General features: G+C 36.8%; 1 protein-coding gene across 6 annotated transcripts in view; it reads right to left on the bottom strand.

Annotated features, from left to right (window-relative positions):
- The window catches only part of elavl4 (ELAV like neuron-specific RNA binding protein 4), a 132598-nt gene that overhangs the window by 64231 nt on the left and 55859 nt on the right, over positions 1 to 12508 (bottom strand). For all 6 annotated transcript variants that reach the window (XM_088426259.1, XM_088426255.1, XM_088426254.1 and 3 more), the window contains one exon: positions 5072 to 5318. In XM_088426259.1, the coding sequence (XP_088282385.1) occupies positions 5072 to 5306 (235 nt within the window). In that variant the 5' untranslated portion in view covers positions 5307 to 5318. The remainder of the gene's footprint in view (positions 1 to 5071; positions 5319 to 12508) is intronic.

Raw genomic sequence — 12508 nt, forward strand, 5'->3', positions numbered from 1 at the left:
TTTCATTGTACCAAAACTAGTGGCCAAAGGTTGGCCACTTTAATTAATGAAGCCCTCACACAAATGTTGTCGATCATTCACATTGCTTGTTTTGCAATAGGCTGCAGATGTTTTCCAAAACTATTCGACATATCTCATTTCAATGGCTCCATTGAGAAGTGTAGCATAACTTTAAAATTTGGTGTGTTGACAGAGAAAAAAAGGTCTGCATCAGGAAATATTTATTTTTCTCCTCCCACTTGAAATCTCCAATCCACTTGAATTGGGGCCGAGTGGAGCAGTAATATCAAAGTGCCAATTATTTTCATCACACAAGTAAAACAATTAAGAAATATTAAAGACCCTGGCAGAAGTTGTTTTCTCCAAAGTAGGAGCTTCCATAACTTTGGGTTAGAGTCAAAAATAGGTCGCCTGTCAAATGCATTTTTACAATTTAGTGTGTCCAATACAAATGCCACACAGGTTTTTTGAGTGCGAAAATATGCTGCACTGGGGGGGCTGACCTGTCAGCCACCTGTCAGTCACATCATAAGTATGCCAAAAGTAAATCATGTTTCTTCTCCTTATTTTTCAATGTAGATTTGCTTCAAAACAACAAAAGACAGTTTGGTGCGATAAACAATGTGAATTTGAAAGAAAGTACTGTTGAGTATATAAAGCAAGACAATTATTAATCTATGTTGACATGTTTCTATTAATTATAATTCTCTTAATTATATCTTAACAAAAAACACTGGTTACAACCTGGGAAGAGGGGAAGCTCAGTAAAATTATAGTTGGTCCCAAAAGTAGGGCAATGATTTGCAAAAGTGTTCTGCCAAAAATAAAAAATGAAATAAATAAAAAAAACAAAAACAAAGCCAAGATGGGCATTTAATTTTCCTATTTATTAATTTATCAATTCCATTAATGTCATTTTGTTCTTTGTCAACAGTTTATATACAAATTATGTCAATGTTATTGTATGTTCTACTGTACATACACTTGTTCTTATGCTCATTCAGGTGACTGGTACTAACCCAGGGGGAAAAAAAAGCAACTGTAAAATTATAGTTGGTTCCATAAGTAGGAAAATGATTTGCAAAACTGTTCTGCAAAAAAAAAAAAAAGAAACGTCAAAATGGGTACTTGATCATCTATTTATTCATTTATTATTGCCATTAATGTAATTTTGTTCTTTTTCAAAGCTATATATACAAATTATGTCAATGTTATTGTATGTACTAGACATACACTTCCAACTCTCATACATTGTTAGCCCTCTTTTTCTCTCATTTAAAAAGCACCGTGAGAGAATCCAAATAATCAAATGCTCTGCAACATATTGCAGAATATATCCACAAATGAAGTAGGTTGTTATTAAGGTATAGTAGCATACAGTAGGCTCATACTCGACAGTTGAGCTAATGGAGTTTACATTCGAACTTTGCCATTGGCTTTCTTCTTTGCTGCTTGGAAAATCACACCTGAGTGATGGGAAAATTGGGAGGGAGACCACAGAGAAGATGACAGCACATAGGTTCCCAGTGTTATTTTGGTACACAGCAGCCTCCACTATCCTAGTATCTGACTCCATTTTGTAGCCTATTATGGCAAAAGGGGGAAATGGCTCTGAAGAGGAATATCTCCGCAACTTAGCTTGGATTTCTTTGGTCAGTGGCCATCAGTTTTGGGAGTAATGCATTACAAAAGCAACTTAACTACTGTAAAGCATTCCTTTTTGCTGTAATTCGGTAGTGTAATATATTACTCACAAAAAATAGTAATATTTGATTTGTTACAAAACAGAGAAACACAATGCATTACAATGCATTTTTAACCTGAAAGTGGTGTTTTTTTCCCCCTCAAATTTGCCAAAAAGACAGCGGAATAGAAGGAGAAAAGCCCGGGGCAAAATGTTTACTCCTTGGATGAGAGTGGGAGCAGCAGACGACAGGTTGAATACGAACAATCCATACACAAAATGGATATGCACACATTACTTTCAGTAAATCAGTTATATGGACAAGGAGAATAGAATAGTTGGGTGCACTTTCCGTGCGACACCTAAAGAGCTATCCACTTCACCAAATAGCACCACTTATTTGACAAACCATTTAGAGCTGTGCCATTGAAACATAAAGTCAGTGAAAAGATGGAGGATTGAAACAAGGGATAAAACAAAAGGCAACATTTTTGTTTTTTCGATCAGATGCCACTTTAACCTCAAGAGTTTCAGGGACTCGTGGCAGGGTATGTCGTACATAGAAGATATGCTGCCGCTTTTGGCAGTGGATTTGCCAGCATTTCGAAACCTTGTCACCGAGATCCCTGTTGCAACTAGCAATAATGACAACAGCTTACGCTAATTTTCACTGTAGAATTTCTATTAATACTAGTCTATATTGTAAATAGTTCTGCTCAATGTGTATCAAAATGAAGCATACAAAATTCATGATGTAGGCTAGCTTACTAATGTTAGTCCCACCGAAACGCTCTATTTTTGAAATGTCTGTCCCTAACCTCGCCGACTGAACTTGAATTTGAATATTAATATTGAAATATTGTAATGCAGTAACTGTTTATGCCTAATGCATAAACGATATATCACTATGCTGTGAAGCTAAGTAATAAAGGGATTAAAATAGAAAAAAATATTTTGTATCTTTATGTCTTTGAAAGTTTACAACACAAAACAGATTAAATTATTTGTACTGTCCTGTTTTTAGTCTTAAAATAACCTTCCACTGGATGTGTAATGAGCGTAACGAGCCACATTTTGAAAATCCATATTTCTAGTTATGTTAGTGAGAGTAATATATAGGTAATGCAATAGTAGTGTAATGCCTTACATTTCAAATACAATAATAGTGTAACAAATTACTTTGAAATGACAGTATTAAGTAATAAATAATGCATCACAGTTTTGAAGTAACCTGCCCAACACTGGTGGCCATATACCACCCGTCATCACTCCCAAAACTTATCTTGATAGGAAATGAAATGTAGAGATTGTGTCCACACTACACAGTTATTAATTTGTTGTTTTGTTTGGTCGTGAGCTCGAGCACTGTTTGGTAATCGCTGCTGCCTGTTGGCTGTTTAATAAGATTATCAGAAGAGGAGTGTCAGTTAGTCGGATCTAAAATGAAAGCCATTATGGAGCCTTTTCCAAGAGAAGCGCCCGCCCCACCCTGTGTGATCCATCTGCTGTACAGCCACCCACACTGCCACCATGACGATATTACAGCCATGATTAACGGCAGGAGGCGCCGCTTAATTCAAACAACATAGGAGAGCATTTGGCACTTCGCTGCACTGCCGAGTTGCAGAGCTTGAAAGCACACAAGGGCAGAGATGTTGCTAGAGGCGGCGTGCAGCTGTCCGCTGCTTCAACAGTGTCTTTAATATTTACGGAGAAAATGAGAGCAAATACAAAACTACTTATACAGTAAAATACTTTAGCTTGATGTTTTGTGAGAAAACTGTATGAAGTTGACACTTCGGCATGCTCAAGTAATGTATAGGAAGTGGAGAAAAACCCTTAGATCAGAAGTGTCAAACTCATTTTTGTCACTCACTTCTTTCATTAGGCAGTCAAACCATGATGAAACCAAATAAATATTTAATCATCTCATCACATATTTACCAGTCTTACCAAACTGAAATCAGAAGTCAAGAATGAATGTTCAATTATATCTGTTACTTTACTTTTTATATTTGTCATCTAGAGTCCCGTTGGTACATGGACCCCATATGGATCCCCTTTCATTTCTTTGGAAGTTACCCAATCTGTAATCATCATTCTGTCGCTCTGTCAGCCAGTTTAATAACACTTTCGTTATCACTTCCGTCGGCAAAATCCATCCCTCCTACCACAGAAAATAACATTCTAAAACAAAAGCCAAAGCTAAACCTTACAGTCTTCTCATCAATCAATCAATCAAATATATCAATCGGGCGAATAAGGTATAAAAAATTATGACCAAAAAAAAAAAACCCCAACACACACACACTAAACCCACATCACAATGCCTAGCATGCAGACAACAAACATATACAGTATGCTGTTCATTAGTTCAGCGTGTTCCTCGAACATTAGACTGCAATAAGTAATTCCGTCCACTAGTTAGCGTGCACATGTTTCAGACAGCCTTCAACCTCTGGAGTATTCTTTCAAAGGCCGTTTACAGGAATAGTTACATAAAACATAAAACAAAGTCCACAGGTGAGCACAGATCTGTCACATACACTACAAGTAAAAGGCAAAATTTTGCTGAGCTTAATTTAATCAATAATGCCTTTTTTGTGATGTGTCCATTTGTTACTTGAATGCGGTTATTTTTTTGCTTGCAGAAAGGCATCCCAAAATGCCTTGCTCCACTATGTGCAAGCGATTTATTTTCAAATCACATTTAAAAAGCAAACCAACACAAAAATCTCTTAATACTAAACATAGCTTTTTACTTCAGGCCTGTACAATAAATGCATTGAGCAAAGCTGTGAACTATCTTGGCTATTTCAATGAGGAGAAAGTATTGTTCATTGCAAAAAATTGGAGACTTTTTCTCTTTTAATAAAAGCTGCTGGATACTTATTTTCTACCACACAGCTATTTTTTGGGGGGCATGTATATATTATGTATATTTGCTGCCCATATAGACTGTTTAACTTTCTTGCCCTCAGGTATATGGCAGTTTAAACTTTTATCAATTATCTATCCTGAACTGTTACCAACGGTAAGAGACTTCAGGAGGTGACACATCAGGTGACGAAGGACAAAAATGACGGACGATATCGACTTTTCGAACAGATTGAGTTTGTCGATTTTAAAATGTTTTAATCTCTCAGTGGCCCATTGGCAAAACTGACGTTGGTCGGTGATAGAGTGAGCAACTGATGGGATGGGACTGCCCACCTCTGGATGTTAACGGCTTTTTCCTACACTGAAATGTCTGGCTCATATTCTACTGAGGCCATGTGTACTCAACAATGCTACTATTACAACAATGCAATTATCCAAGTCCTCTTCTTTATTCCATACAGGAAAGTGGAAGGGAAAAACAAAGTTTTTAAGGTCTCCATTGCGTACCTGTGATCTTGTCGCGAACCAGTTTGCAGGATTCGATTTCTCCGATGCTACCAAAGAGGCTGCGGAACTCCTCCTGGGTCATGTTCTGTGGTAGGTAGTTGACAATGAGGTTTGTCTTGCTGTCGTCATTTGTCGGCCCAGTCTGCATGGGTGAGGGGCAGCCACGGCTGTTGGTTGTTGGCCCGTTGGCTGTAGTGCCACCTCCACTTGGTCCGTTTGTCACTGGAGCTTCCATGTTACTGATGATCTGACACGCAAGGAAGAATCGAGAGGGGGGAAAATGATGAGATGGACTCATTTGTCCAGATTAAGTTTTCTAATAAAAACATCACTTCACATTTTCAAATTGATTCTGTTGTTATGGATCCATCCATCCATTTTCTATTGCTACTTTTCGTGTTTAGGGTTGCTGACATGCTGGTGCCTATCCCAACTGTTTTTGGGTATTAGACAGGGTCACCCCGAACTGGTTGCCAACCAATTGCAGGGCACACAGGGACAAACAACCCTTCACACACCCAATACCTAAGGACAGTTTAAGGTGTCCAATATACCTACAATGTATGTTTTTAGGATGTGAGAGGAAGCCAGAGTGCCTGGAGAGAACCCACGGTGGCGTTTGCATGAGAACAAGCAAACTCCACAGACAGACTGTTTCCCTTTTTTATTCTGTTTTGTAAAGCAGACTGAAGTTGTGTGATGATTCTTTCCACCAATACATTGAAGCAGAAAACATTTTTGATTAAATCAAATCATTTTGAATCAGAAATCAAGCCTCAATTGAATTAGAGACTCCAAAATTGGAATTGACTTGTGAGTCAAAGATTCCCGCTACTAGTTTTTGGATATCCAAATATTATTCATCATCCATCTACTCTTTTATTCAAGAAAACTTGACCATTTACAAACATTTTTTTACAATTTTGTTTGTCATGTTTGCTTTGATCTCGCAGGTCAGATTTTCTCATTTTTACCCGAGATCTTATTGTCGTGAGAGTTCGTCTGCAGGATGTTGTTATAGAAAAATAAGTCTCCTAAAAATTCTATATTTAAGCCTGAAACAACATCAACTCGACTCAACAATGAGCCATAAAGTAAAAAGTGAAAGCGAAATGTATCGGAAGATTGAGTTGTTGAGCATTGAAGTTAAGCAGATTTTAAACCAAAATGGACTAAGTAACATTTCATGTCATCATATGATGATAAAACCTACATGCACTGTAGGTTCATTCTAATATATATATATATATATATATATATATATATATATATATATATATATATATATATATATATATATATATATATATATATATATATATATATATATATTGTACAAGGCAGGCTACCTTGTTGACAATGGGCACAACACTGGCTTGTTGTGCATGGAAAAGTTGCTAGTAGCCATTAGAATGAGTAGATAGGTGTGTAATGAACCGCTGGGATGCAATTTCATCCTATTGCTACCATACCCACTGCCATTTTTTTGGAAAGCGCAGGGACGCATTGTCCCGACGTGAGTGAAAGGGTTAAAATGCTTTGTTGTTACAGCATTAGCTTGCATTACTTTCATGTAAACGATACTAATTCAAAGAATAAAAAACTTAACTGTAAACACTTGTATCTTCTATAAATTTTGCTCAAACAGTGTGACATGAAAACGTCACTTATTTTCACTAACCTTGTCTAAACATGATGATTGCCATACAAAAGTGTATCAAGATCAAAGTATTCTACATTTGCAACTGGGGCAACCCCCTAGCCAAATACTGATGCTAATACTACTGCTCTAGCAGAGAAAAGTTCAGACTTTTCTTCACAGGTTTTGAAGAGCATCTCAGGATCAAAGTGTTCTCAGAGGAACTGTGAGCTTGCATTTGTGTGAAAATAAGCCCCCTCCCAAAAAAAAAACTAAAAAAAGAAGGGGGGGGGCACAGTCAGAAATTGTTGCAGGAAAATGTAGGTTTATTTTGCACCGCCGACCTCTGATGAATTTTTATATAGACTTGTCACCTGTCGTTGAATATTAATGTGCAAGAGTAAAATTGTGGAGTCACACATTTCTATACCATTTGGAAATAAAGTGTGGGAGAGTGATGACTTGGAAGACAGACTAGACAAAAAGGGAGGCAGGGCTTCCCATACTGAGGATCTTAATTTAAGTTCGGGATACATTCATTTCTTAGCCAGCATTAGGACAGACAGTCTACAATTGCACCGTTCTTTTATTCAATGCGATTATTAAATAATACACGAAACAATTTTAGTATGACACGTACAAACACCAAAAATAAAATGTTATTAGGATTTGAGCAGATTCATAACCAATGTTATCGTCATCAGCCCAATGGTGCCCCTGTTTCTCATGCAAGCGTGCATCTATTTTTAACTATTCTGAGGTACACACAGGCAAACTGAACTTGGAAGTTGACAAAAAAGCGCACCCACTTTATTTCTATTTCTGAATAACCCCTCCGAAAGTGTGCTAATTAAATACATAAAAAGGTGCCTTTAAGTAATGTTTTAATCAGCTGGTAAAGTTGTGGTTAACAAGGCTGCACCCTTAATAGTTATCACAAGTGATGTATATACAAATGAAATATTATTTATGATACAAATATGAAATAAATTAGATATGTACAATAAATATAGGAGCAGATGATGTGTATATTGTAGTACATAACAATAAAAGAGATCAAAAGTATTATTATTTAAGTATCAATTTAAAACTGTTTCTGATGTCCACACTTGTGACGCAGGCATGATATTTAATCACTAATTGTGTTTTAATTTTATGTGGAGCAGAAGAAAATGTGTGTGTGTGTGTGTGTGTGTGTGTGTGTGTGTGTGTGTGTGTGTGTGTGTGTGTGTGTGTGTTTAAATCAGCACAGTTATAACTGGGTGCAAATTATCATTGAGGATCCACATTTTCATGTTGGAGACATTAAAAATGATAATTTATTCTCACTTAGAATTTGATTTTTCCACTACCATCTTTTGTTATGTAGTTACACAAACAACCAACCACATACAACGGGCCTGCACTCTTCCCCACAGTGAGGCATCTTCACTTAAAAACCACACACACACACACACACACACACACACCTACACACACAGTAACACAAAGAGCAGAAAAGAATGGGCCTGGACCCACTGTAAGAAAGGGTAAAAAAAAAACAAAACAGAAATGTTTCAAAGCTCTCAAGATGAGAGCTGCATGCAAATTGTTCTTTTGACAGTATCCTTCCCTGCTCGCGCCTCTACCACAACAAAGGCAGTCGCAGTGTGAGTGATGGAGTGTGTGTGGTTATATTTGAGAAAGACAGAACAGTATGTAACCATAACACAGCTGACTGAAGAGGGCCTTATTATTAAATGTGTTTGCATTTCCTACTGAGCTGCTCCAGTCTATCCAAGCCTTTCAACTCAATGGGACACTTTTCGAGAAGTCTGGGCACCAAAATGGTCTGCTGCTAATTAGTGGGGACCAGCAGAGCCTAAGCGGACATTTCTATGTCCCTGCATGTCTATGCCCACCAGCATTTTGACTTCTTAGCATGCCACTCTATTGTTGGAATGAACACACTGATTGGTCTTCATCAGCCACAGTGGAGCTCAGAGGTATGGAAAGAAGTCAATGCATATTCTGCAGACTCTAACGCTCCTCTCAGCTACTAGCCTTTTGAGGTAGATTCTACTCAAGCTACAATGCACGACAAAATACAATGATGTTTGAATATGGGCATTTACATTGCCACCTATCCTCATTCCTAGATGTGATTTCTCTCATGTGGCAAAAAAGTCAGAAATATATTTTATTTTGAGGGAAAATCCTGTTTATAATATGTAATTTATTGAATTAGTGTCTCTTTAGCTGAGAAAATGGTGAATGTTGACTTGATGGTAAACACACCAAAGAAAATTGTACATGAAAAAAAATTAGATTACAAATAATTTGATTGATACTGTAATCATGATGAATAAATATGATTATTCATTGAATTAAGTTTTGTTCAATTATCAAAATTAATTACTAAAACTCACCAAAACTTTTGCTATAACTCAAAAGAACCAGAAAATGCACGAGTAAAAACATTCTAGTGTTCCTTCTAGTGTTGCAGTTTTAAGTTGCAGTTTTTAGCCATTTAGAATTCAGCTAACTTGTGTCGCCAGGCTGTATGTAATCTGCCTGCTCCCTGAGGCGCTAGGACATTTGCTTGAACCGTTGCGGGCAGTTGTGAGCAGCCCGTATAACTTAATTGACAGCTGTAATAGCCAATCGAGTCATAAGATCGCCATCAAGAGGCCTCACATTGAATGTCACATGAGTGGATGCTCATTGCAGGAAGGCGGTGCAATGCTCAACAACCAAGCTATGTAGTGTGTTGGCTTTGGTTGATTGCGTGAGAGGCGTAGCAGAGCTATTAGCTAACCTGTCCCGAGTTCTGCTGGGAATGCCTATTGTTTGCAAAGGATGGATTTGGTGTTTGGAGCTACACTGGATTTGCAAACTTCAATTGTTTAACCAAGGCAGCAACGAGACACCAAAGCACGGCTGGACACACATGCTACGGTGCTTTTAAAAACTTCGCGGGACACCCGAGTGGATATACAGTATTGTACATCTCAGTTCAAAGGTAAAGAGAGCTCCTCAATGCGCTACGGTGCTTTAAAAGAAACTTTTGGGAACACCTGAGTGGATCCATTGTAAATCTCAGTGCCAAGAGAAAGGGAGCATGAAGAGGTCAGGAAAAATTGGAAGATATTGAAAAGACTGATCCGTTGTGTCTGCTGTTTGTTTTGATAAATGCAAAGCCTTTTCTTTATTCATTGTTTCATTTTTAATATGTTTGTTTAATTTTATTCCGTTTATATTCAATTAATCGTTAAGAAATACAATTATGTTTTTCTTATATTAAACTGCGATTTTTAATTTGGAATTCATACATTTTTGTGGATATTTATATTAAATTATTAATTTTTAAAAGTTTTGACAGCATCACGTATAATGACAAGTTTTACCGACTCATGCGGGTTTATTGACATTTGAAACTTCCTGACCCTGAACACAATGCTTAAAAGCTTTGGAAAATAGCCTGTTAAGCCTAGTAATGCGTATGTGTGCACATATGAGGTATTTATTTGAGTACTATACTATACTATACTATACTATACTATACTATACTATACTACTATAGCTGAGATGAAACGGCAGGCTGAATATGGACAATATGTACACAAGATGGACCATATGTACACAAGATGGACATACACCCATTACTTTCAGTTCATCAGAAAATAAGGCATGAAAAATATGATCTTTAGGTACACTTTTGCACAATACCTAATACCTGTCCATTTTGCGAAATAGGGCCAGTAATAGGGCAAGTAACTTGATAAACCCCACCGAGTGGGGCCATTGAACATGAAGTTAGCGAAAAGAAAACATGTGGAAGATGGTACTCTTTCGCTGAGGGATGACACTTTGACATCAAGAGGTTAGAACATTGTCATTGAACCTTGCAAGTTCCCTGTCGCAACGAGCATACATGACAGGGTAAGCTAACGCTAATGTTCACTGTACAATTGCTATTAATAAAAGTCTATGAATAATTCTGGTCAATGTGTATCAAGGGGATACACAATAACAATGATGTAGGCTAGCTGCTAACGTTAGCCATACCGAAACCATCTTTTTTTGAAACATATGTCTCATTTGAATATTGACATTGAAATTGTGAAATGCAGTGTTTGTGCCTGCAGCTTAAACAATGTATCACTATACTCTGGGGCTAAGTTATAAAGAGATTAAAATACAAATGTGTATCATGTTTTTAAAGTTTGAAAATACAACACAGATGAGATGATTGATACTGTTCTTAGGTTCAAGCCAACCTTTCACTGGGTGTGTAATGAGCGTAATGATCTCCATTAAGAATGGCAAATCTATATTTCCAGTTATGGTAATATAAAAGTAATGCAAAAGTAGTAATACAGTAATATTGTATGGTAACTAATTACTTTGAAATGACAGTAATAAGTAATAATGCAACACAATTTTGAAGTAACTCGCCCAACGACATCCGATGTTGTTCCTTGTAACTGCTAGAGCCACCCATCCAGCCTGGTGGTAGCTGATCCCAATGTTCTGATCACCACTGGTACTACTGTTGACTGTTGAACCCTCCACATTTTCTCTAGTTTTTCCTTTAGTCCTTGTCGCATTTTGATTACGGTCATCCAAAAAGATTATTCTTACCTTTCGTACCCACTGAGAAAACATTTAAGAATACTGACGACTGATGCCGGCCTCTATAATGCTATAACTCCTCTTTCTCAGGTGAATCCTGTACAAATTTCCACGGATGTTTCCTCTTCCTGGTGGATCCCCGCAGCATTCTCTTTTCCAGTGGTTACACAATTATTTAAAAAAAAAATCAAACCATGGCAAAAAAATAAATAAATAAAATAAAATGATGAAATAAATTGACAAGCAATAGACAAAGCAACTATTCAAAAAAGACAGTGAAATCATGGTAAAAAAAAAAAATTGCAGGTTTCGTGCATATATATATATATATATATATATATATATATATATATATATATATATATATATATATATATATATATATATATATATACATATTTATATATATATATATATACATATTTATATATATATATTTTTGCACGAACCCTGCAAAGACTATACTGATTCGTCGCCAAACTCTCCACATTGGATGGTATCAATGAAAAGCACTTTCACTGCATTGCAAAGCTTTTCTGCTTTCAGAATCAGTTGGAATGACGTTGGTAGCACAAACACATTAAGGCGTTATGACCATTCAAATACATCCCATGCTGGCGATGACATGTCCGTCTCACCAGAGTTATTATAGTATCCAAATCGGCTAATGTTTGCATGCCAACGAGCTAAAATTAAAAAAATAAAAATGTGTGAATAAACACTTCTTCTTCTGTGCCCTTAAAAGTCTAATGTTTCCATGCTAACAAGCTACAATCAAAAATGTGTGAATGAATAACAATCTAATGGAATTTGTAAAAAAGTTTTCAGCACCAAATTACATTTATGGACGTAATGTGTAATGCTTTACTGGAAAATATGTAATTGGACCTTATTGATGGCTTTAGACATTTTGGGAACCTTTGAGGGTGGAAAGGTGAGTTACAACAAAATCCTTGGTAGTATTCAAATATCAAGAATTTCAGATTTTTAAGGGTGTATAATATGTAATATGGGCAACAAGACAGGAAGGTGACTTAAAGGCCCCGGTTTGTTCACGCCATAGGAGAGATGAGGGCTTGTCACTGAAAATGGTCAACTGAACTGAGTCTGTACACATTTGTACAGGCAGCACAAAGTGATTCCACATTATAGGCAAAGAAAGTAAGCAACGCAGCAAACAAACA

This window comes from Hippichthys cyanospilos, chromosome 10 (assembly GCF_059441005.1).
Source record: "Hippichthys cyanospilos isolate Australia breed blue-spotted pipefish chromosome 10, RoL_Hcya_1.0, whole genome shotgun sequence".
NCBI lineage: Eukaryota > Metazoa > Chordata > Actinopteri > Syngnathiformes > Syngnathidae > Hippichthys > Hippichthys cyanospilos.